This window comes from Aythya ferina (assembly GCF_964211825.1).
Source record: "Aythya ferina genome assembly, chromosome: 19".
NCBI lineage: Eukaryota > Metazoa > Chordata > Aves > Anseriformes > Anatidae > Aythya > Aythya ferina.
In genome coordinates this window covers 8831355-8858492 of record NC_140309.1, presented here as the reverse complement: position 1 = coordinate 8858492, position 27138 = coordinate 8831355, and the positions used below count along the sequence as shown (strand labels likewise).

Sequence of the window (27138 nt, the reverse complement as noted above, 5' to 3'; positions counted from 1 at the left end):
AAAAGCATGCATAACTGCTATAAAGCAGGGCAAATATAACAGAAATCCTCTACTGCTCTGGAGTGCTCATTTTACAGAAATCCCCACTGAGACAAAATCCCTATATGCGTTCTGCCACGTTATTTAACGTTCCTATCCTTAAACCTCTGGGCATGCTAACAGCAAGACAGCTTGATAATGAATACTGAATGAACGCATGTGACTCGATCAATTTAGAAGGAAGATCTGAGTCAGTTTTAAGTGCTTCTTGGGGCTTAGAACTAGAGCAGGACTGAAGGCCAGACTTTCAGAGAGGAAAATGTCTAAAACTTCTGGTCTGCCACCAGCCTAGGTGAAAGTCAGGATAAAGAAGGATGTGATTGTATGGCAACAAACAATTACAGCTTGATCTGCTTGATCAAGGGAATTAGCTGAGTGGGTTACCTTGTCAGCATTTTCCAGTGACAACATTGCTAGACGGTCCTTTGGGTATTCCTCAGTAACGCATTTTCCAGCCCTTTCAGGGTTTCCCTGCAGAAAGACAATGCTCTCTGCTACCTTTATGCAACAGCGAACAAAGCAAACCTAGGCTTGGCCACTCACGGTTCTCCTGAATGAGTCTGTTTGCAGAATATTAGTCACAGAGCCAACACCTTTGCAGGTCAGCAAGTCTTTGGGAAGGCTCACTTGGACTCCACCTCACTTTGAAAGAGGCATGAAAATGGCTGCAGAATAACAAAGGTGGTTTTGATAATCTAACGCTAATTATACAGGAGCATCTGCTCAAATAATGCCTTCCACTCGCTTAGTAAACAGAGACTAAAGAGTAATTATAACGTGCGCTTGCTTTTCTCTTTATGGGCCTGATCACATAGAGCTCCTCTCTGAGCAATTGTAGTAGGAAAAATCTCCTTACCCTGACAGACATGCCAGCATCTATACAAAGGGAAAGTCCTCTGAACATTTCTCACGTTAGCTGCTTAGGTTTTCTGAAAGTTTGTTAAGTCTCAAATGTGAACTCAAGCTTGGATATGCTTTTTTTTTTTTTTTTAATATAGCACAGTTATTTTTTGTAATACAAAGTATTGCAGGTTTTACTGTAAGAATGAACATTTTTGCTCAGGAAAAGCATAGGGACCAAAGATACATTTGTGAAGTACACTGGCAAAACAGACAAGATAAAGGACTGTACTATCCACATCTATCCTTAGCCAGTATTTCCCATCTTTTGCTGTCACAAATAAAAATTTCACTTCCAAATCTGCTCAGAGTCCATGAAGCATCCAAGGGGCTTCACCGTGCCACAAGCCTGCTGCATAAAGAGAACCATGAGGGTACCACTGCATTTACCTCTTACACAAAGTGCACAAACCCCCCCCGAAATCACCACGTTTATCATTTCTGACAGTTTGGGTGCAGATTACGAGAGCGTAATTGCAATCCACCACTGCACTGCTTTGGATTTTTAGAGTACCCAGCAACCTGGCATAACAAACAGAGACATCCAAAGCAAGTGATCTAGCAAATGCTGAGAGAAACTCTATATCGTATGCTTACTGCAATGTCCTCCTGTAAACTCAAGCCTACTTTTTTTGGGAACTGCTAATACCAGTGGGTCTGCCAAAAACTTAGTCACCTGCTGACTGTACCCCTTGCCTCCCCCCCAAAAGGATGATTAAAACATTCTGTATGTAACATTATCCCAACATTAATCTGGTAGAATTTACAGAAATCCAGCTAATTTCTCAACTGAGATGGCTGCAATGTAGTTTTCCCTAGGATAAATGACTGTCAGTTGGATTAAGAATTCCAGGATTTTCCTCGGTTCTAGCCTGCAGACAAGTAGATAATTCTCTTCAGCTCCGAAAATTACCTCCCTGCTGTTTTAGCCCAGAAATCTATTAGTCAGGCATCGCTGGGTTAACAGTAGGGACAAGACAGCTCTACTCCCATTTCTGGGAAACGCCATTAAATTAGACAGAATAGCAGCTTTGAGTGTTTCAAGAAGTACAGGAAATTTAAAAAAACAAACAAGTGCTTAATGCAACAGGGTAAATTCAGTTAACTATGGCCGTCACAGAGTAGCAAGTAGATACATTCCTCTGTGTACAGTGCATATGATGGCTGCCACAACTGAACATAACAGTCTGGTCTGTGTCTGGGGGGTAATGAGGAAGTTACCCAACACCTCCTGGTCCAAAGATCCAACAGGAAAAGTGAAAAGAACCCTGCTGCCTCCAGACACGTCGGGTGCTGTGCATCACGAAGCTACAAGACCTACCTGATGGATCTACAAGCACAAAGGGTAAGCAAAAAGCAATCCTAAGTAGGAAGACGTCTGATATCGACATTTGCACAATTAGAAGGGTAACTTTGTCAACCTGTTAATTTAACTGTTCATGAGGCCACACTGTGAATTGAATCAGGGAACTGATTTGGCTATAAAAATTATCTACGTGCTTTTTTCTCCTTCTCCTTTCTTTGTTAAAAACAGAACCTGATCTAATTCGTGTCCTTCCCACAAACACTTGAGCTTGTACCAGTAAGGGAGCAGCAAGCCACTACAGGAGGAATGGAGCAGCTGAAAATGCCTTTAGACAGCAGTGCTGTAGAGTGCTTTGTATTAGGAAACCATGACCTGAACCCTCCCGTTCAGGAATGCTGCCCCACGCTTGGCCAAAAGGCCATGGCTGACTGAGCCAAAATAATTTCTTTCCTTGTGAGTTCTCAAACCCTGCTAAATCCAGATAGAGGGAAGAAAAAGTGGATCAAAAATGAGAACATGAAAGAAGGTTCCTTCTTCTCCTGTAAATCAGAGGGCAGGACTTAAAAGCTGAAGGCCACTTTTTTGTTTGCTTAATATTTAATACCAGTAGACATTGCATTGGTATTGCAACTGACTTTTGTTTACTAAAATGTGACGACCACATAATAAACCCAGTTTTATTGCAGTTTCCAGCCTGCCTCAGTGAGGGAGTGGGGACAGAACTGTGATTTAGTTTCCGCAGCTCATCCACAGCTCAGCTCTGTCTGCCGAGTAGAGCAAGAAGGGAGCCAAGCAGCACTGTCCTGAATAGCTGACACTGGGAACTGGGCTGAAATCATTAAAACTCCATCAACACAGGATGAAACGCATCAAGAAATGAGACAGAAGGAGAGAGAGGAAGAAATCTCTAACATAATGAGATGTTTATCTATAAAAAGTTGCCCACTTCAAAGCAGGAAGAGCTTCGACTCCTCGGTTAAAAAAAAAAAAAAAAAAAAAAAAGCAGCTTTTAATTAAAAGATCAGTCAAAGATTTTCCACAGTCAAGCAGCCTCAAAGAAACTGTGCGTGGAGGAGGCAGGGAGTAATTTCTAAGTTGATTAGTCCATTCTTCAAACTCAACAAGGTTTTATGAAAGCAAAATTTCTCAAAAATAGATAAGGATTGTGGAAATACCTTCAACTCCTTAAAGAGCATTGTCTCTTCCCTTCTGACACCTCATCAGCACCAGCTTTTGCTCAGGAGAACAAGGAAAAATGTTATCAGAGCTGTGTGATCCTTTGAATGAAATACACAGTAAGCCCAGAACTGATGGACTGTGAGATGGATGCTCAGCTTCGGGTCAAACAAAGCCACTGCCACGTACTTAAAGAGGCCTGCAAACATAAAACAAAGTCTGTCTGTACATATGTCTGCACGCTGCTTTAGCCAGATAAAACACGCCGTCTTCTGCACACAACTTTCCATTGTATGAGAGTTTAAACACCTTTAGAGATTTACATCTTCTGCACCAATTTTCTGGAGCACTCTTTCCATCCAAGAAATGATATTTGCAGATAGAAATGAGTATGACACCACTGTCTTATCCCAGCACCACAATAGCAGCATTACTGCTGACATTACATGGGAACAAGGCAGACACATTTCTGTCTGGTCATATAATTATTTTTATGCTTTTCTTTTTGTTTTCTGAGAAAACAAGGTTTTGACAATTCTGCCTAGAATAAAGAAAACTTTACTTCTGTTCCACAGGCTGCAGTTTACCAACCATTTTATAATGGCACCGACAGGACCACAGCAGATCCATCACAGTCACTCAGCTGGTGCTATGAGTTCTTTCCCCAGCTGGGGAATACCAAACCCTGCAACGGCTGGTGTTCATGACAGCTCAGTCTCATCCCCATTTAGCAGCTACTAATTGTGACTAATGGAACTATCCTTGAGCTGCTTCTTTTCTGCACAAGCATGGAGAATTACCTTCACTTTATTTTAGATGTATGTATTTTTTTTTTCCTATAAGAATAAATATTCAGATATGCTTTGGAAGGTCTTTCCCTTCCCTGTCTTGCAGAGAACTAGGTTCCTGCCAACAAATTCATCATTATCCACACCCTTGTAAAACATCCCCTACAAAAGCGATTACATGAAGAATAATTATATGGTATTATACGAATTTCTACATCTTCATTATAAATGCTGCAATGTGAAAATGGCAAAAGACCTTTAGGATGTTAAAAACAGGGAAGGAGACCCCTCTAGATATAGAGAAGTCACCTTCGCAGTTTAGTTCATGTTAATTTGTACAAGTTTACTTTGTACATATTAATTAAAACAGCTTTCTATCCTTAGCGTGCTAGGGGTCTTCTCCAGCCAGCTGGACATGAGACAGTTCAAACTGTAAGGGGCAGGATGAAAATATGCTCGGTCTCTTCCTCCTCTATGGCATTTCAAAAGCATTGCCTTGGTGCCTTCACATTTCCTTTACACACCCCTATCAGAACAGCCATAGGTCAGGATGGTTTGCACAGACCTATCTAAAGGTAAAAGGTGAGATGACCTTTTACCTATAAAGGGTAAATAAATCAAAACTAAAAGGCTGTCAGGGGATCACAGCATCTTACAGGCTCTTCTACTGAATTCAGGATGCCCACTGCATCCTGAGGCAGAAGCTGTGTGGGAGGGCCGTGCCCTCGAAGATTAAGTTTGCTCAATAACCATTTTAAATAGTCTTCACGTTTATTTCCAGATATCATCTTGATTTAGAAGAGGATCAGACCATGGAAAGCAACCAAATTCTTAAATTATAACCAATTACCATTCATCAAATTATGCGTGCAACTACTAGCTCACTGCAAGTCAAAAAGTAAAGCAAATTATTCTGAATATTGTTCACAGATCATGGCAAAGAAACGTGAAAGTAGGGTTAAGGATAAACTACAGTTCAGCAGGGGAAGAAAGAGGAGTCAGCCAACGTAAGTACAATATATATCAAACTACTAACTGAACCTTGTCCCTACAGCCCCTCTCCATAATTCAATAAATATGACTTCAGCGAAGTAACTGGTCAAATTCTTACTTGGTTCACTGATGCCCTACTTCCACTGATCACCTTTAACAGTACCACAGTGTCCAGAGGGACAAGAATGAGGGGGAAATAACTCTTCCCACAAGATACTGACATGCTTACTTAGCCTCTAATACTTTTCCTAAGCAATTGAACAAATTCAGCTTCAAACAAAAACTAGGCAGTTCTCACAGCTTAGTAAAAAACAGAACATGTGTCCGTGGTTCAACACATCCCAATGCGTACTCAGAACCGAACCCTGCAAACTCATGTTAGCCTTATTTTTTCCCCAAGGAGATATTTTTCCATTCAAAAGCAAATTTGCCTCAAACAGCCTTGTATTTAAAATTTTCCTGTTGATAAATATATACAGCTCGGTAGTTGTGATTAAAAGGATGGAAAACTGCAGTTCTGCCGTCGTTCTGTAGCCTGCAAGAATCGACTGCTGAGCGCAGATCATACAAGGACAGAGTGCTCTGCTTCAGAACACGCGATCCATAACTATCAATGCTTATGGAAAAATATTACTGCTCCATGAAAAATAATAGATATAACATTACAAGAGGTATTTGTGAACACAAGTTTACTTTAGATTATGGGAGAAAAGAAGGTGATGCATGGAAAATCTCACAGTGTCTGTCATCAGAGATCTTCAATTTTATATAACCTTTAATTGTCACACTCAAATTTGCTTGGATACACAGTATGGAAAAGTATGAAAAAATAAAGGAAGTACCAAAGATTTGTCAGCCTGAAAGTGGCAGTCTGTTCACACACAAATTAAGTCTTCTTCAGCAAATACTGTGCCAATGACATCAGACGGGTATTTGCTTCAGTGTGGCAATTTTGTGTTGTTCTGAAAGCTACATTCCCTGGGGGAAATCAGGAGATTTTATGAAAAATAAATTAGCAAACTAGGGGAGGAATTGAAAAAGAAAAAAATGCTTTGTTTTGCTGAATTAATAGTAGAAGCTCCAAAACGCAGGCCTGCTTTGCCACGACCTCATGAATACCTGCAGGGCTCTGCAAGCTCTCAGTAGGAAGACCAAGATGCAACCCTTGCTCAGATTTCTTTGGCTAGCTTTGTGATTTTAAGATCTCGAGGAGCCAAATATAACCTAAACAAAAAGGAAACTTAGGTTTTTCTCCAAGGCCAACATACTCCCTGCTCCCCTCGCCCTTTCCCCCACCAGAGCCCTGCAGCATTGTGTCCGAACCACCGCACCACCACGGCCATCCGCTGCCTGTCTCTGAGGAGACAATTGCAGCACATTAACTAAACCAATAAAACAGTGACCAAGAAAATGAGCTTTTACCTTTACTATTACCCTAGATCTACTATTCACAGATTCTAGACCACTACCAGCACAGGGGCAGAAGCACAGACTGCAAAGCTCTGGCCATAGAGGCAAGCCGTCATTGACCAGCTCATCCAGAAAGGCTTCCCAACTGCAGCAGCAGCTCTCTGCTTCCCTCCAAGAATGGTTTTAATTTCCAACAGCACAAAAATCTAACACAGACCGAAATACATAAACCACATCCTGCTGCCTGCCATGCCCTAGAAGTGCTTTTTGTAAGCGCTTTGGTCCTGCCCCCAGAGCAAGCGCTCCCACTCTGCTCATCCTCCCAGCCACACCGACTGTCAGAGCAGCCCTCGCCTTAAGAAGGAGAACTTAATGAGTCTTCCACTAATTTAGCATTCATTGGCCTCTCATCTTGGGATCAGGGGATCTAGGAACGATGCCTTCCACTAATTTGGCATTCATTGGCCTCTCATCTTGGGATCAGGGGACCTCTGATTATCACTTAACTCTGCCTCAAACAGAATTTCAGAGGCAGCTAGTTAGTCATAGTCATGACTAAATTTCTCTAAGAGGTCCATCCAACTTGTGACATAGTCTCTTGGCTGTACTCGTTTCACTGGCCTACAGAGCAGAAAACACTACCGCTATTTGACATCTGTTTGTCAGTATTTCTGAAATGATTTAATAATGTCACCCCAGTCGAGTCACATCACAAGACTAATCAACAGAGCTGGCCCTAACTGGCCTTGGAAGAGAGACTTAAGTCAAGTAGAAATTACCCTCTGGGGGAAAATAAACTTCTTCAATGCCGGTTTAATCAGCAGCGCGTTACTGCTCCGAAGAATGAAAGCATTTGTAAAACTCTCGTGCAAGGATGACTTGTGGGAGGAAGAGGTGACTAACGAATTAAACTATCCGCTGGAGAGCAAACTGTGGTTGCTGGCTCCGCTGGGAACAAAAGGTCTACGGCTCGCTGCCTGAGCTCGAGGAGGACATGACTTGCTGTCGGTATTTCCATGAAAGCTGTTGTGTGATTCATTAGCTTTGCTGGCTCCACTCTCCTCCCTCCCTTCCCCCCACGGCATCATTAAACTCATCTGTTCTCTGGAGCTCTCGCTTGGCAGAAATGGTGTGCTGACATATAACAGAGTTAAAAAGAGTGGTTCCCATGTTTAAAAGGAGAAAGGAAGAGAAGCGGATGATGGAGACTAAAGGCAGCACCCAGAAAAGACAGGAATGCACTCCCCAAAAAAAGAAAATCAGAAATCACTAGAAATTATTTTTCTACAATACCCTCTATCTTGACTGAGTCTGTATGTTTTAAAGACTACGTACCCTACACTGAAGAATACCTTCCTCAAATGTAAAATGCAGCCACCCCTGAGCTAGGAGAAAACAGACATAAGAAAACAGATCAACACTGGCTTCGTGTATACACTGACATTTGATATCCTCATCCAAGCCATGTAAGCATGTTTTACAAATAAGCACAGATCCAAAAAAAAAAAGTCTAACCCTTGGATAACCCCACCCGTTACCTTGTTCCAACTAGAGAAGTTAACATTTCCCATTTGATTGCTCCTTTCAAAGTTTTTGTATGTATTGAGTCACTTTTTCCACCTCTTCCTGAAGATATTATTAATCGCCACATCACCTGCAGATGTTTAGAGGATAAACAAAGCCCCACCACCACAGAGTCAACCCCTGTCAAAGAATCTTAGCACTCCTGTTCGGAAGGACAGGCTGCCTCACCGCTTCCAGGCAAAGTAATGTTTGAAAGCCTTCTCTCAGTAAATACTCACACACTGGATAATGTGTATTGCTTCATACAACTCCCATGAAATGTTCCAACAACTTCACAGGTGCTCTGGCCTGTGTTTGTAAATATTAATGGTTCCTTCAGCTCGGGGCAGCCAGTCTCAGAAGCAGAAAACTATTTCTTTCAATGAAGTGCAGCAAGTAATTCGCTATTGGTTTACATCCTTTTCTGTACAATTTTATAGGTGTTTTCATTCTAAGTACTCAACATGCTTAATAAATTCGAATATTCAGAACGCTGAGCTACAGCAGGAAGAGTTACCACTTCCCCACTGTGCAAGTAGGAGAGTTTGGCAAACATGATGCAAGCTTGGGTCACACAAACCAAACAACGTTCTTACAAATGATTCTAAAAATGGCTTAAACACATTTTAAATTACAAGTCAGGAAAAGCCTGTAGGATATAACAATATCACAAGTAATCTCCTTGACACCTTTTCAGACACTCTTAGCGACAAGTAATGCAATGTAACAAGAGATACTTGGCTGTTAGAGAATCTCATAAACCTACTCAAACCAGAACCATTAGACACAAGTAGCAGATTACTTTGCAAGAAACACCTAATGTATGTAACATTCATTTTCTGTCTTCACCCCTCCGCAATCCCTTCCTCATCTAACTTTTCTTTCAGATTCCCCTGTACAGACACGTCAGCTTCAAACGGCTCAGTTTGGGACCAGTGGTTTCTTTCCTGTTCCTTGGCAGCACTGACCAGCCCACCCAGAACTCGGGGTTATCACAGCTGTATCTGTTCTCCCTGACTCTTGGCTCTTAGCTGGACAGTCAGGATCACCCACACGGGCACTGTCAGGCTCTGAACCTGTTGCTTCTGGACCCACCTTCTTTTATGTACAGTTTTTAAACTAAAATAAATCTTTGTTGTACAACTGCAGCCACGTTAGCCAAAAGCTGTGTGCGCCCACATCCTACTATTTGTATGTACACTCAACAGGAAAAGCTGCCAAAATGCATCATGCTCCCATAAGTAGATGGAAATAAGTATTTTATTCGAGGTTACACGGATGCATTCAGGGTCAAACTTTTAAAGACTTCCATGTCCAGCAATACCAAGAGAAGGAACAAATGTTTTAAAATCTGTCTCTGGTAACCCAAGATGATAAGTTTTGGGGTGGAAGAAATACAGATGAACCATGCGGTGTCTGTAAGATTTCCTGAAAAGAAACAAACGAGATGACTCTGAATATCATAAGGGGAAACCCAGGTCAAGACTTGACTGTAGTTAAAGATGGAGCTCAAGTAAATACATCAATAAAGAGGCCCATTTCTGGGTCTTATTTTAGTTATTCTAAACGGACCAAATTTAGAATAACCACAATTATTCAAGAGTTACATGTTTCTGACTAAGAGCTGAACTAAGATCATCCAAGCAGAAACAAAGCCAAACACATACACTGTCCATCTATCACACTCAAACGATGCAAAAACTTGTTTTTCACTTATTTGTCAAAAATGAACACAAATACTACTTCAGATGTCACCACATTACCCTGACTTCCTATGCCTGAGCTCTCACACACAACAAAGAATACGTTGTCAGATTTGTTTTCTGTCTGCAGTGATGATCCTGAAACTTTTTTCATAATTTAACCGAGTCTTGTGCATGTTGTTCAATACAAAATTCTCTCTCAGTATTCGTACCTTATGAACTGTGAGCACATATTAAAACAAGACTTGGTATAGCCTACACTTAAAACCTGAGAAGAGTTCTAAAAGTGTTTAATGCAGCAGAAATATAACCCTTTCCCCCTTCAAGGAATCACAGGACAAGATAAAACAAAGAATGAAAGATTTTCAAAATGCACAGGGGGTCTGTACACTCATTTATCATCTACGTTAATAACAATAAGCTGTTCAAATTCCTCCACTGGCCCTGAAAAATCACGGCCAGTTTTCCTAAACTCTGACTAGAAGTTAGCAGTGTGTTCCCATGCCATTATCCATCTCCCCCTTAGTTTAAATCAGCATTATCCCTCCTGGAATTAAGGTAATGTGTTTAGTTTCAGCTGGACTTCTCCAGCTTGCAGTGGGATGACTGCAGATCCTGGGTTTGTACCAGCCATACTTCCTAGCCTGAACTTTAGGTTTCCCTTAGGGCAGCATTTCTGCTGGTGACTGGATACTGGCAGCTTTTGTGCTCTTCGTTAGCCTGCTGATTAACATACTGCTAGAGAGTTCTCCACTACACCTAACTGCTGTTCCAGCACTCACGGGCAGATCTGTTATGAGAGATCCCAGAGCAGCAATGCAGTGGTGTCTGCCCCTTGCTTTTCCTCACGATAGTAGAGATCAGGTACATGTATTTGCTTTTAAAACAACAGCTATATATCTAAAAGTGATGGAGAATCCCCGATCAAGCTGTAACAACTTTAACAAAATTTTGTGAATGGAATTCCCATGGAAACACTAAGGTGCAAAGTGCCAGGAAACCCAAGCGATGCCAGCTTTCTGTACGTTACAGCATTCTAAGCTCGAACAGAAACTAACTGCAGAGATCCGTGGGCCTACTGCTTTTCCTCACTTAGTATTAGAGGAGCAAACAAATTAAACCAAAGGGCAGCCAAAACAGTACTTCAGCATAGGGAATGAATTACTGTCTTTTCCTAGCGTATCTTACAGACATCTGGCACAAAGGGAAGCAGATATACCTGACGCTAGCTCTTGGCTTTCTGTAAAATCTGCTACTGTTTAACATGCAAAGCACTACACTTCTGAAAAGACAATGGTGGGAAGACTTCCACAAAGGCATCATTTTAAATTCTACCGCCTGGAAAATTTCAGGGCGCAGGCCACAAGCAATTGTAAAGGCTAACACGCCGAGCTGCAGATCCTAGCAAGTTGCATGTACGTTGCAAAATAAGCTTTGGAACTTTTTAGCTGCATCATGCAGACTACGTGAAATAATATCTGTCAGGCATCGAGGTCCCTCCCTTGTAGGCATTCCGTTCTGACCAGCAAAGGATTTCTTTCAGAAATTCCCTAAGGACGATGCTGTGAGCTCAGGTATGGAGCAGCAATGAATACCATTCGCAAGGTAAACGGCTGTAATTTTACTAGCAGGCTCGAAGCCCTCAGCATTATCTCTGACAACAGCCTCTTTTTCCGCTCGGTAGGACGCTGCAGTTAAGCCCCCCGAGAACAAAACCCCGAGCCCTGCGGTTACAGCCCCGAAAGCTGCAGGCAGCAGCCCCGGCATTTCGCAGGGGCTGGCCATGGCCAGGCAGCAGCCCGGCCCATACAGACCTTGGTCGTGTTCCTCGGCTCGCCCAGGCTGGTTGCCCATCTTCGGTCCCTGGCCAGCTCTTCCCCAGGCTCCTCTAGGATCCCAGCACCCGGCTCATGCTCTCGGAGGCAGACCTGCCTTTATCTGCTCGGAAGGTCTACGCTTCAGTCAACTTACAAAGGAAAAAAAAAAAAAAAAAACAACAAACCTCAGCTCCTTCCTAGTTCCTGGCACCAGGAACAGAGCCTGCTGCTCATGCTGGAGCAGCTGTGGCTCTCCCTCCTACCTCATTACAATATTATGCACTGAAGGCCGGCCTGCGCTGTTAATTAGCTGCCTGACTGCTGGAATAAAAGGAGGGGAGAAAGAGAGGCAGAGAAAAAGGGAGCTTGCTCGCAGAGAAAGAAAGAGCGACTCACCGAGCAGTGTAGGCCACTTAGAGGCAGCAGGAGCAAACTGCAGGCGGCTCAGGGAGGCACCGACTTCACCCAGCCCCTCTCCGGCCAAAAACCAAGCTCCACCACAGACCTGAACTTGCCTTGGAAAGGCACAGGACTTCTGTACCCCAGCACAGCCATATGAAGAGGACCCATGGCTGCAGAGGGGTCACTGGCTAGAGTGTTTTTTGAGGCATACACTCGTGAATTTCATCACAAATACAAACTACGTAGCGTATCTCTATCATCAGCATCTTTTGATCACGCCTTGTAGAGCAAGGAGAGGTGCGTGAGGCTGCTCAATCCCCAGGGACGGGCCAAGTGCCCATCTTTCAAAGGAAGAACTCAAGATGCTCCTCGCTACCAGAGGAGCCATGACGTACATGGGAAGCGAGAACACAATGACTCCAGCAGTTTCCATTGCGTGGATAATTAACACAGTCATCTTCTTCAAGTTTTGGTTTCAACAAGAGGGTTAAAAACAAATTAAAATAGCTCACTAATGTGTCTTAGGCTCAAACCAGACTGAAAATAAAGCATCCAGAAATTAAGACAGCCTGTTGTGAATCCACAGTTTCAAATAAGAAAGGAGATTGTTCAGTAAGATAAAACCAGAATTTTTCTACTATTTCAGTGTAACAGGGCGAATTAGTTGTCAATTGTAATTTTTCATCATTCTTGCTCTGACACTTCATGGTTGAAGCTAAAAGCTTTCATACATCTGTCTATATTTGGATAACATTAAAGAAAACTCCTGTCTACTATATTTTATGACTTGTCAAGTACAAAATGCTTTGTTTAATGAATAAGTCCTATAAGTTCTGTAAAAAAGGATGACTGATGATGCATTATTTTTCTAAAAGTCATCTTTCAGTCTCTTAAACTTTGCATCCTATTAGGAGGTATTAAACACGCTGCCAGTTTTCTCAAGGGTGCAGATCTAAATGTCCTCCAACCACTCTTGATATCTATCTCCAAGGCAAAGATTTTCTTCTATTACAGATTAAAGAGCAACTTCTGCTTTTCTTCAACAGGATTCTCCAGAAGAATTGCATTAGTCAGTATAACCTTGGGTTGATATATCCTGCCACTGACCATTTATTATTTCATCAGCAGCTTTCTACTTCTGTAACACAGAGGGAATAGGGTATCAGGCTCCCAGTATAGTGTGGGATACAGTGTGCAGCAATTATAAAACATAATCACCAAGTCAGAGCAAACACACTTGAAATCTGAACAGAAGTGTCCCGACTGGAAGAACCAATCTGCTATCTTTGACAACAGCATGAAACATGACTCAGAAAATTCTGACACCATGATAGGAAGAATTACGTCAGGCAAAAGGCTGCAAGGCTAAGCCCATAGCGAAAGGTAGAGTGTGAGCTTTAAAATAAAGCTAGCCTGAGCAAAAACCACAGAGGCCAAGATCACCATTTATGAAGCCTGAAACTGAAACTGAGGATAAAGAAAAAGGGATATGGCACACAACTTCCAGCATGGTTCATAGGTAATGAACTATGACAGACACATGGCTAAATCTTTAAGCAACCATTTATTATCTGAACATTTTTGCCTTTCTTCTCAGTAATAAAGGAATACAAAGAAGTGAATGAACAAACAATTTCATCACTATAATGTAGATGAGCTGGTTTCTTCCTAGGCACAAAGACTGACTCATTTTTTGCACCATCCACTTGTGGGACTGCCAAGCAAAATACACACAAACACGCCTTTTCTATACAGCAAGAATAGGAATGAATTACTCAAGGTGTGAAATACTCAGCTTTTTCAAATGACTAGTTAAATGACAGGACTTACTTGGCAGACATAACTCTCCTTGCATCCTGCTCGCACAGCACAGCAAGCAAGCATAACTGCTGAAAGTTCAAACCATAATCCATTGTCAAAAGAAGGCTGAAAGAGCTGCAGAATATTCCCAAATTTCCAGCAACCAAGGAACTGACAGCCCGTTCACATGGCTAAGACCTAAAGAAGTTACAGATGCTGAGCAGGACCTCCAGAGGTTGGACCTTCTGGTCAAGACTGAACTAAACTGAACGGGCCTTAAGTACGTACAGTGCTCATCAATGCCAGTGTTCACACCACCATGCTCTACTTCATTAACGCTGGAGACTTTACGAGCACTAATATTACTTATGAATCCATCTGAGATGTAGCTGTCAAGCTTCCCTTTTACTTGATAATACTAAAATCTGGTGTAAGCCACAAGCTGCTAAAAAAACAGTGAAAAAATAATAGAAGGAATGCCAAGCCCTCTCCCGATATGCATACTTGTTAGACCAGGCCAGCTTTGCATTCCTTTCCTTCCCTCCCTCCCATTCTCAAAGTGCAAACAGAATGGCACTCCGCCAAGGCAGTTTGGCTGTGATACGTTTAGGCCTAGAGACTGTGTGCTAGGGATCGTTTCTCTTCAAACCAGCTGAAGGAAAAGCTGATTATTAACCTACGGCAGGTAGTCAACACCAGGTTGTGTTGACTTTGCTGAACAACTTCAGCAGAGAAGCCTGAAAATGAACACAAACCAAGAGATCCTTGATGCGTACTGTTCTAGGACTATCCAAGCATGATCTCTTTTCTGTTATCTCTAGCAAGGCTCTTGTGATCTTCACAGTTTGCTTAGAGCTGTAATGGATCTTCCCTGTATGCGTTGGCTTGAGCCAATTAACTGTTAACAATTTAATGAGTCAAGTCATTACAGTCTAAGATTTTGCATTTCAGTATCCCTACCACACACTGAATCCTCTTAACTGGCTCAGGTCCTGGGGTTGTAAACATGTGCCAGTGGAGTCATTCTCAGGGAATATACAAAAGAGAGAAAAGCCTGTGTATTTCACAGCCTGCTGTAACAGAAAGTTGCCTGCAAAACATTAGGATGTTTTAATAAGGATTCAGTGCAGTAAATGTAAATTGTGCAGTACATTAGGAGAGCAGCAAAAACGACAATGGAACATACTGCAGACTGCGCTGTCAGCACAAGTTAATTCTCACCTGTTTAATAATGCAGGATGACTGCAGACAGTCTGTGAATGTCTCTCAAAGAAGTTGTTATCCTTAACGGACTCAGGTATCAAAAATCCCAAGTCACGGTAATGAATTGCGCTCATTCCATTCCTGGTTATAGAAGGCGGCTCATAACACACCCAGTGACAGAACAAAAGAATAATTATGCTAGTCAAGCCTCACATGCCACCTTTAGAACAGGAAGAGCATCAATCAGTAGATCTCCATAATTCAAGGAATCATGAGTCTGAGATCTTGAGCCAATAGTTATCAGAGTTTAATAACATGACTCTGATTTTTTATTAAAGAACTAGTGAGCTCCTTCTGCCCTACTGGAATAAGTGCCTGTTCTCATTAAGATATCCTACCACAGTATTTATCAAAACAGAACAAGAATCCTGAAGAACAGCCACATGAAGCAGTACCCATTCCAAGCAATGCCAAGATGTAGAATTGTCCATGGGCTACAGAAAAAAAAAAAGAACAGAGATCAAAGAAACAGGGAAATTTAACATGGCAACAAATGTTGTACAGAAACTTTTTCCAGCAAATTATTTAGAGGTGAACAGATGCACTTAAGCGTGCAGGATATCATGAGGGAAAATTCATTGCAAGAAGAAATAAGAGCAATTTGACAAATAGGAGACATCTAAGAAAACTGGAGATTTCAGCCCTTCTCTACGCAGTGCACATATTGCAACATATCCTAGGTATAGTTTCTGTACTTGTAAATGTGAGGAGCTAGCTCCTTGGCCAGCATCATCTTTTCATTGTAGGAAGTATGAAACAGTGATATTCTGAATTTTTCAAACTACTTACACAGTAGAGGCATGCAGAGTAAACAAAAAAACACCTCAAAAGACTGTAAAATACAAATCAATCAGATGCCATAAATTGAATGTGGAATGCCAAATCTGATCTACCTCAATTCTGGCCCTTTACATTTACAGGTTAGTGGGTAAAATCTCCTAAAATGGTGCTGAAACTTTGCCTGATTACTTCCTACCTAGGGAAATCACAGATAATGTTTTGTAACATGAGAGGTCAAGGCTCAGATTCACAGTTGCACCAACACCTTACAACCAACCATGCAGATGTGGATGTCAGAATGTGTATGCAGCTACATGTGGAGCTATGGATGCAAATGCAGACATATTTTTACATTGCATGCTAAATTCCTGCAGTACTTCTTGCCTATTTGAATGACATCTTGGCTAAGCATCCCTCCCCTTCCCCCCCTCGTGTCCTCCTTTTTATATCACTTCTTCATTTCTGGAGCTAAAAATCTCTTTCTCTTGATATAAAAGGAGAATTATGCAAAAGCTGTCTCTTGTACATGGAAAGGGTAGCAAAATGCAACCAGCTTTCCAGAAGAAGCTTCAAAGCGTATTTATTGTTCCTGGGAAAGCCCAGATGAGATCAGTCATTTGGTTTCTGGTGAAGCCTCGTGGAACAGAATGCACCAGTCTCATTAATGTCTCTCACACTTGTCTGTATCTTTCACAGAAATGAGACAGTAACGAGGCTGAATGCAATGCCCAGCAATCCTCTACAAACCTACAGTAGTCCTTTGATCTGTCACAGATCACAAAAAGCAGACCCTGTCAAAAACTGATGTATGGGGGAGTAGAAAGGTCCCAAGGTCAACAGAGGGCTGTCCTTCAAAAGAAATCACTTTCCTTTTTCCCCATTTTAATTGGGGTCTGTTAGCATCTTATGAAGAATTAAAACTGTCAATTAGATTTTGCATTGAATTTTTTTTAAAAAAGCATTTATTAAGATAAATACTTTTGCTTGATTTTTTTGACCACATAGAAAAGGCTTTAGTCTGGATTAGCTTCAACCAAGTCTAAAGAGTTACCCCACAATGGAAAAATGACAAACACTGGCCAAAGAGACAAGTAGCAGAAAGAAAGGCAGTAATATTGATGGATTCCATGTATTATTCTCACGTGGGAACCTTGAAATGACAACTCTATAAATGCGCAGGAAGCTCTGAAATGTCTAGGCTGCAACATTTTCAAGTTTGATGGGAAAGAAACATACCTAATGTGCAATACCGTACACCATCGTCCCTTCTAAAATCAACCATGATTGACTGTGATTCTGTGATTCTCTGTGATTTTCCATAAAATGCTAAGGATCTCTAGAAATAGTAAGTTAGATGATTATAACATCATCATTGATGGTTTCCTACTGTTTCTAAGGCAAATTAAGTAGTTCTATATCGATTTAGGCTTTACATAGGATTAAAGAAATAGGCTGATGAAGCAGCCTGGGAAAACAAGCACGGCTATCTGCTATTTACATTTCAAGGATAAGTAATACTTCATGTTGCAGCTGATATAAAAATCAATACAGTTGTGTGAAATGGGGATGCTTTCATACTACCCGTTCACAGCACCGCCCAGTCACAATTCCTGGTTCTTGCTCTTTTCTAATGTCCAGAATACACAAGCACAAGACTTTTTCCCCGGCTGTTGAACCTGACAGATAATAGCTGCTGGCACTGAAATAACAGCAAGGAAGCATATGAACATGATTAAACTAGACAGCCTTAAGGGAAATTTTCAGAAAGTGCTTGAATCGGGAATTCGTAAGGAGTGAAAGAGAACTGACGGACAGGATTTGGAATGACTACTAGGATCTATTGAGCAAGTGATTTCACCTTTCTGAATGTCAAATTCTCTATTTGCATGCCAGTACTACCATGCAACGCTCTTCACAAAAAGTAAATGACCATATAAGAAGCTTTGAAATTCTCTGGGAAATAGCAGAATTTAAAGTTATTTGGCTTACAAACCTTGAAGGTTCGGAACCTGAAAAATCACCGATTGCCTGTAGTCCTAAAACTAAAGGAGAAGAAAGTCCTAGTTACTTATGGAGTTACAGATTTCTATATTTAAACATTTTAAAACAATTTATAGCTTCAGAGATTGGATGGCTTTACAAGTACATGCATTAAAATAAACATTTTCCAAGATTAGCAATCTCTTCCTTTTCTTCCTCCTGTTCTGCAATTTTTCCAGCTCTTTCCTCTCCTGACACGTTAAAAGCAATGCAAGAGCCCTGTAAGTGTGCTTTTTAACATAAAAACAAATTGATATCTCAGGGCATTGTATTGCCAGATATAACACTGTGGATAAGGAAGCTAAATCCAAGACATTTCTCCCTGCCTGTCATTTCCCATTACTTGGGGGTTTCAAAACTGCCAAGCAGTGACAAAGCCAAACATCACAGCAGAGAACCCCCAGCCAGAGTCCTTCTCCAGTTCTTTTTACTCAACTCCACTTGCCAAGAACGGAGACATGAGAGTGGCCTCATCTTCCTTTAAGTTGCTTATGATTTACTGCGTTAGCTTCCAACGAGGCAGACAAGGGTAGCACATGTCAGCAAAAGGCAAGAATGAATAAGTTAAACTGCAGCAAGGGCAGCATACAAACAACCCTATTTAAACAAGCAATCTTGGTGTCAATTATTTATTATCTGCAGCATTTGGAACGCGTGCTATTGCTCAAGGTCACACAAATACCAGACAGTCACACCCAAAGAAGAAAGAAACCTAAGCAATTCTTTTTTAATTTTAGTTGCCATACCTGATTTTTTTTTTTTTTTCTCTTACACAATACTGAAATACCAATTGAGTACCACCAGAACATACCTGGAACTCGTATAATATCCTTTCAGTAAACTAACCAAATCATTCACTTGAATAACAAAGAAAGCCCAACCTAAAAAACACCACGTCTGCATTTTAAGACATTAAAGGAAAACGCAGAACTGATGAAGGCAGTCAGAGAAGCCAAAGAAAGTGGTTTCAGAACAAAATTAAGATTTACTCAGTTGGCTGTGTACACAAACATCTGCATTTCCCAACTACAGGAACATTCCTACTTGGGTCAGTTCCACAGTCAGTTAGCATTGCAGTGCAGTCTTGATCACAATCAGATTATTTGGGATTCTGTTTCAGTGAAGAATAGCAGCTGAAACTCTCTCTTTCTACTTATGTTTCCAGGAACATGTTCTGTCCTCTGTCATATTTGATTTTCAAGTTTTCTCTAAGCAACAATATATTGTATGGAAAAAATACCAATATGCATTTTGTAACAGTGAGACCATCTAGAATTAGCACTCAGCCTTGTAACCTTGCTCATTGTATCTAGCACCTTTTACTGACCATGATAGTGACAAATATCCTCAGAGTCTGCCTAGATTTCCAAGCACCCTTTTGAACTTTGGAACCACTATGAAAATTAAGATATGCAAGATAAAGCTCTTTTTGTACATACCCCTATGGATAGCCCCTATAAGATCTGGGCCAGTTCCCTCTAGGCTAAACAAGAATTTAGAGAGAGGTAGCACATATATTCTTCGTGTTTATCTGTGCAATATATAATAGAGCTCCATCCTCAGACTCTTTTTGCTCAGGACTAATATTCTCATTCATATTTCTACAAATGTTGCTGCAGAGCAACGTATGAGGTCAGTTCTAACGATACAATTTAAACTGAGAAAACAATACCCTGGTGTAACTTGACCTCCATAAACCATTTTACCATTTGTGTTTACAGCGGTCATCATCATAAATCTTATCCCTCCCCCACCCCGTTATTATCCACACATGCAGAAGGGGGCTCTCTATTCCAGTGCTGGTATTTGTGTATCTGACATATGTATTCTATTCCGTACTCCCTGCAGTGCTGTCTCCTTGGCTGTATTCCCGGGATCCTATGCTGCATCATCTGTGCAGGTTTTCTTCTCCCCTTGTTACTCCTCCCATGCCTCTTTAGCTAGCATCTTGTCTCTTTATTGGCTGGCAAATCTCATACATCTTTGGATGTGAGTAGTCACTATTAAATTTGAGGATTTACACGCCGATTAACTGCAGAGCAGGATCTGTCTTTGGGTTCCTATAAAATGCTCTTTAGGGGGTAGAGGGAAGTATATAAATATTCCCCCTCCCCCCAAGAAATCCCTTTCTGTTTAGTTTCATTGTTCTGTTACACAGCCAAACCCTGCAGAGGCTGTGACAAATAGGGAGGTCATGATCAAATTTAATAACATCTCACATTCCCCTGGAAATGCCACCAGGGAGCACACAAAGGCAAGCATTTGCTGAGCTCCTGGGGGAGAGAAGAGTATTTGCACTGAAGTCCTTGGTATGCAGATGGTGTCGCTGCCTCTAGAAACAGGCTTAGATTTGAAACCAATAGGCACAAGCTGATAGGAATAACACTGAGGGAGAGAGCGTGCCACGACACAGCTCAGGAGGACAAGTTATACATCAAGCGCTGTTTTTTTTTTTTAGTTTTGCATCTCTGCTGTGAAGATTGCTAACTTCTCTGCTCAATCAGTAGAGGGAGAGCATAGAATTCTACAGATGTGGCTGGAAATAATAATAATAATTAAAAAAAATCTCTGAATAAATTAAAAAACCTTTAACTGGCCGCGTTGCTTTGCAAGCAGGGAGCTGCGCCCCCGGTGGGAGCACACGGGACGAGGGCACCCCCGTGTGGCCGCTCGGGGCTCGGCCTCCCCCTGCTTGTCACCGAGCTGGGGCTGGAGGATGCTCGGAAAGGCGAGGCTGCAAGGCTCAGCAGGTCCCATCGGCACGCTGAGTATTGCAGGGGGATGGTAGAGCTGTCACCACCTTGTAGCACAAGGGAAGCCCACCAGGTTCTTGGCAGGCCAAGCAGTTTCACATAAAGCAGGCACTGGTCCAGGATCTTTGTACCTACCTGTGCTGGGCTTCAGCCGGCTCTCAGCAAGCTCAGAAATGGCTCCGGTTGTAATGGTCTTCTTCAGTCTAGAGACTCCAGAAGCTGCTGTCACCCCTGGTTTTGTAAGCATATCATCGCTGCTCGCCCTCTTCAGCTGCAGGAAAGAGATGTTATAAGCAACCAGAAGATTAAAATGTTGGCTGTTCCCTTCAGGCTGTTCAAGAGGCCAGGTTCCTGGGAGAAAAGGACTGTTTCTGTAAAGTAACCCAATGGAAATATTGCTTTGATAACACTACTAAATAATTTAATTAATTTTGTATTATTTGTATTGCTTTCCAGATTTTTATGAAGTGGGTTATGAGACCACTGTTCCAATAACAAAGAAGAAAACCAGGAAAGACTGTTTAAATTAGCAAGTAACTGAGCTGGTGGGAGAAAATAGCTTACAGTAGCAGACTACTGGGTACCTCCAGCTTCTCAGACACTGCCCCAAATAGCAGTCATCATATTTCCTCACTGGTTTGCGTTTACTGAAGTAATTAGGCTTCTGCATCTAAGTGCCAGCTGCAGAGCCTGACACACAGAACAGGTCAATGCTGCAAATAACTGGCCCCACACTTAATCTGTCTGTCAAAAAAAAAGGATCCTAACAGGATCCTGCTGGCTTTTGTCTCGCCATTCAGGATCATTCACTTTTGCTCCAGTGGTGACCTCAGACTCTTAAGAGAGGCATCTGAGCTATTCCAATAACTGCCATTTTCTTCCTGTGTTTCTCCCAAACAGGAGTCACCAAACTTTCTGGCAACATAAACAGGATTTTTATTATTTATTTTTTTTAACATGAACAAAGAACATGCTGGAAACTGAGCCAAAACCCCAAAGTGACTTAGCTGAGAAGCTCAGGCTGCCACAGTAATATGAAGCAGCCACTATAAGATCTAGCACCATTACAAATTAGAAATCCTTTATCTTAAACATGACATAATTTCAGCTACTTGAGCTCCTTGTTTATGGAAAAGCAGCGAGCAAAGCTGGCCAACAATAGTGTGATGGGGCCTAATGCTATTGGCACTGCGAGGGACTGTAGGACTCAGTACAAGAGAAACCAGAAATCTGTTCACAAGAAAGCATTCTGTTATGTGGCCACCAAGGAAATCATTCACAGCAAAGAAAAGCATTGTTCTTTGGGACAGATGAAATGTAGAGTTCTGAAGATTAATACTAATACATTTCATAAGCTTGGAAGAAGGGGAACTATTTGCTTTACTCGTTGTTTAATAGTAAGTGTCTTAAAAAAATATTAGATATCACTAATTTACTGGTAAGCCTTATTGTACATGAGAAAACAATGGGCCATTGTTGCTGTGCCGTTGTTTTTGGGAGGAGGATTTGCTTTTAAAGCAAGTTTACTCTAAATGCATACTGAAAACCACGTAAGTCAAGCATGATGAACTTAAGATCCAAGCAGAAACACTTAAATGATGTTGCTTCAACAAGCAGAAGTAGCGTTTTATCTCAGAACTTTTGGTCAGCTGCTTCCCCATTTGTGGGAATCTCCGTAACGGTCTGTGTACCTCTAATAACAACTTCTAAATAACTCCAAGAGAAATATTTTAAGCATTTTAAAAGACCAAAGCTCTAGATCCTCCTTGGAACAGTATTTTTCTACCTTTTTTCAGTTTTTTCACCTAAACTATTTTCACAAATCAAATGCCTTCCTTAGAAGGTGTCCAGGGACATCAAGGGAGCCCATGAACCACAGGCTGAAACCACTCCTTAGGTTAAATGAAAATGAACGCACACAAGCGGAGCTCTCTCTGTTTAGAAGGTCCTAAATATAAAATCTTTAAGCAAAATGAAATCTCTCTCTCAACTCCAATTCCTTCTCCCTTTCATCTCTTCCTCTTATGCAGAGTCTGTGGTTTCCTGGACCCCGTGAGCATGCAAGTTTCAAAAGCTGGTGTTGATCTACTCCAGGAAACCAAACATCTAACGTTTTGCTTTCTGGCACAGGTTTTGTCAGCTCCCTCCTACTAGCAGAAAGAAACAATCTGAACTTTCTGATATGTAGAAACCCCTGCAAACCATCTGAAGTAACTTACTCAATGCACCCTCTTTTAACAGCAGCAACTGTGCTGCCTTTTTCCGTTTCTTTGGGGAAACTACATTGATCATCTTGCATTTGCAAATGTTCAGCAATTTGAAAAATATTATCTGTAATTTGGAAGAAAATCCTCGACATTTAACACCAGACACAAATCAACCACATCAGATTTCCTGCTTAGTCTCTTCAGTATCATTCCTTCAGAGATGCTTGCCTCAGCAATTACACAAATACTCCAATGACACAACTTGCCTGGAGACTAAAACACCCTATTGATAAGATGGTTGGGGCATCTAGGAGTCTACGAAGCAAGATAAGGAAATTAATCCTTCACATGAGTGGCCGTGAAGATCAGTGATGCTTAGATCTCCTGTTGATTGAGGTGCTGTACCATGTTATATATAGTTTGCTAAACTTGACTATTGGAAACGGTTATAACCAGGAAGCCCTGGGCTCTTTTCATCACTGTCATCTTGCTCCGTATTTGGGCCACAAGGTTATTTTTGTTTGCTAATTATGAAAGTACAAATGCAGCAGCATTTCAGGTGTATTATTGTTTTCTTATATAGCAACAAACTTCTGGCAAAGTAGGGTTATTCTGAAAAATACCTATGAGGAATGATAGATATCAAAAAATGCTTGTGAGCCATTGTGACCAACACATTTTGTTAATATATTTTGCCTTGAAGAAAGCGGTTAGTACCTTGCTGAGCCGAGATTCAAAGGCCAGTGAAGTCGAGGACTTGGATGTCTTCATTCCTGTTGAGGTGGTGGTAGAAAGCGACTTTCCTCTGTCAACCCCATGACTCGGTTGCCTTGCCACTGCGTTCCAAGGCCTGGCAGTACTCTTCATTTTTTTTTCCCCCCAAATAACTCAGTTTACAGCCCCTAAAAAAAAAAAAAAAAAAATGGAAAAAAGAAGGTTTTATATAAACTGAAAGATAAAAAGAGAAGCAGAGATATCTAAAACATTTAAAGGGCTGAAGAGGACAGGTCAAGCTTTATTCCTTCTCTTATAAAAGTAAGAACTCCACTTACTCAGCCCAGAGAATCCTTCAGAGCAGGCTGCAGCCACTCAGATTTTTAATGCTGGCTGGTAACATGAAACAACACAGAAGGAACAGTGACTTTTGTTTGCACTGTGCAAGCCAGAAACCTCTGTCAGCCACAGAACACCTACAAATGCTGAAGCACAACAAAAGAGAAACTGAGGATACTGACATGCAGAAATCCACAGCAACTGGCGACAGCTGTGGCATAAAAAAGAAAACTATTTCTCTTACTATTAGATTTAGCATCTAATAATCACTTTACGAAAGTCACGAGAAACAAGTTTCCTCAGTTGTACAAAGAATATCTTTAACTTGGAGTCATCCAGAGAAGCAGTTGATGTTGCCACAATGATTAAAAAGATGTTTCATAATACCAGGATTTACAAAACGTGGTAAAAGTACCAACTTCCTTGCAAACAGAAAAAAAAACAAAAAAACAAAAAAAAAAAAACAAAACCAGATCCACTATTCCTTAGAGATAAGCTTCTGCAAGAGAGAAATCCTGCCAGGAATCAGCAAATTGAAGTCAATTTCTTTTTTTGGATATAGATGAATAAATTTAATCTGCCAGCAAGAACAACGAGCGTTTCTCTCAGTAAGCAGACCGCTGCCAATTAAATAGCTAGCTCAACTCTTGTAGATCTAAATACGTGCACTTTCAGCCAGCCATTGCCCAATCCAAACCAGAAGCAGAATAAAATAATTATATTTTAAATCCCACAAGCCTGCTGGGCTGCAAGTTGGAGGGAGGGGAGATTGCCTGGTATCTCATCGCTTCCCCCCCTTCAGCATGAGCAACATTAGTCTTCTGCAGCTTCAATTTCTAAAATAGACACAGGATGTATTTGCACACCAGTTTTGCGTAGGCAGAAGCTAGCTTGCATCTTTCTGAGCTGAACAGGTACCCAAGATCTACAGAGAGATCAATATCTAGTCTCAGCGAGGGGAAAGCACCCAGTAAGCAGTACGCTGGTTATCATGTAAGAGTCCAGCTGGGCTGGTGTGAGCTCAGACAGCAACCCTCCGGGAGAGATACCAAAATATTTCTCCCTCGCTGAGCCAGTAGAAGGGGTTAGATCACATCCCGTATCACATAATTTGCTCTATGCGTTATTTCACGTTCACAAACAGGAACACTCACTGAGCACAGGGAAGAGAAACCACTTTGGGGCCAAGTCATGCTGGGCACTGACAGCACCGTCCCGGTGCCACGCCGGGCTGCTTCAGGAGCGTTTTGCAGCACAGAGGCAGCAGGACATGCCGAGTGCTCTGCCACTGTCCACAGAGAACAAAGCTAGCGACTGGCAGGTCCTGCTGATCCTCGCTGCCTCTTGCAGGGAGGGCTGCCTCCTTTCTGCACAGCTCTAACCTGCCAGCTCCTACATACAGAAATAGCAAAGTTAGTGTCACTAACTAGTTACTCCTGCATTACAATTCTTAACGCAGGCAGCACGGAGCCATCATCGATCCCAACAGAGGTGAGAGCAGCACTGCCTTTGGTGATGGTGATGCTGATGGCTTGGCTCCTTTTATTTTTTTAAAGCCTGGACAGATCTGTAAACTGTACCACAGCAGAAAATGTTTAGCATTCTCGGAGTTCACGATCTACCTTAACAAGCTTTGGTGCTTTGCACATATTTAATAAGCCATTTTCTAATGAGCACGCCATTCACTGTATTTATATGGGTGAACAAGCAATTACACATGCAAACTATCTTCCTGATTAATCTCCAAATTATGCAGATTTGGGGTTTTGTAGAGTCAGTGGTTGCACATACCCTCTGGATTTCTTCATAACTATCTCATACTTTCCTGCCTTAAGCTGCACAGATGCTTTCTTGATATCCAAACGAATTTAATTTTGAGTCACTCGTGGCATTTCAAGCTGCAGTGGAGTGATATGCTCATTAGGCCACGAAGCTGGAAGTGAAAGGAGGAGGTACTAAAAAAAAAAAAAAAAAAAAGGCAACAAAAACCACACACAAGAAACCCAGCCAGTAGCCTGAAGCAAACCAGCTTTTTCATGTAATGATAGCTGAATTGTGCCATGTGGATTTAATAGTATCGCACCACATCAAGCAGATAAAACTAACATTGAGAAGAGGACATTTGGATTTGGTTTTCCACGTATTTATATGGGACTCATCATCTATAAAATATGGAGGCAATGCTTCTGATGTCATTGGCTAACCTGAACCTGTGCTGCAGATAAAAAGGTTTCAGTCTCTGAAGTAGAATCCCAACACTTTCCACAAGCCTTACTTCAAAGAATAAAGCCGAGTTTCACACACATTAAGCTGCTCTCATTCCTAGACAGGTGACACACATTTATTAGAGGTACTGCTTTGGGAGCAGTACAAAATAAACTACTTTCCAAAAAATAAAAAAATAATCCTACTGTGCTTTGATGCGAGCAGAAAATACATTCTAAGAGTCAACCTCTGCTTTTTCTACCCTCAAAATTCAATTTATTGCACTACAAAAAAAAAAAATCAAAAAAGTTTTGTGGATGTTACAAGCAGTTGGAGCAATGGGAAACCCCAGAAGGTCAGTGTCGTGCTATGGCTCAGTAGGAAGGATAAATGTGCTGAAAAAAATGTGTAAGGACAGAGTGCTACTAATACAAACTATTAATATACCCTAGTACCTAACAAAGACAGCCAGTAAAGGACACCTGAATGCACCCTTCCGTCCTAAATCTTAAGCTGGGCAGTCTTCGCATTGCTCAGTGGCAGCCTCTGCTTCCTGATGTGGTTTTCAGGGTGAGGGTGGTAGCAGCAGCTCGTGCAGGCCATCCTTCTGAGCTGCAGAAATGACTTTGAAAGCAGCCGATCATCGTCAACTGTATCATCATAAACTAGCCCCGAGTGAGAGCTTGGGAAGGGGATCACCACTGACTTCCCATCACAGCTGAATGAATCCTGAACAATTGTCCCTTCCACAAGTTAGGGCGAACACAGTGCTTGTGTATGTATTCGTATTGGAACCACTGCAACAAAGGCGATTTTCGACACCCTTTGTGACCCCACCTTCCAAGCCATGTGCATCTGCGGAGCTGCCCGCAGGTAACAGCTCCCAGTTAGCTTAGAGTGCATTGATGGAGCCAGGGCTGCTGTGTTTTAAATAAATAAC

The 27138-nt window shown here is 41.7% G+C and overlaps 1 protein-coding gene across 13 annotated transcripts in view; it reads right to left on the bottom strand.

Moving 5' to 3' along the window:
• The window catches only part of SPECC1 (sperm antigen with calponin homology and coiled-coil domains 1), a 95587-nt gene that overhangs the window by 50524 nt on the left and 17925 nt on the right, over positions 1-27138 (bottom strand). For 11 of the 13 annotated variants that reach the window (XR_014684866.1, XR_014684867.1, XR_014684868.1 and 8 more), the window contains 2 exons: positions 23658-23842; positions 20869-21004 (listed from right to left, as the gene is read on the bottom strand). Coding sequence is in view for 10 of the 13 variants with exons in the window: in XM_084493310.1 (XP_084349436.1) it covers positions 20869-21004; positions 23658-23807 (286 nt within the window). In the remaining 3 variants the exon portion in view is untranslated. Of the gene's footprint in view, positions 1-11692; positions 12046-20868; positions 21005-23657; positions 23843-23992; positions 24140-27138 lie in introns of those variants that run through there. The other 2 variants (XM_084493312.1, XM_084493313.1) reach the window with 2 other exon arrangements.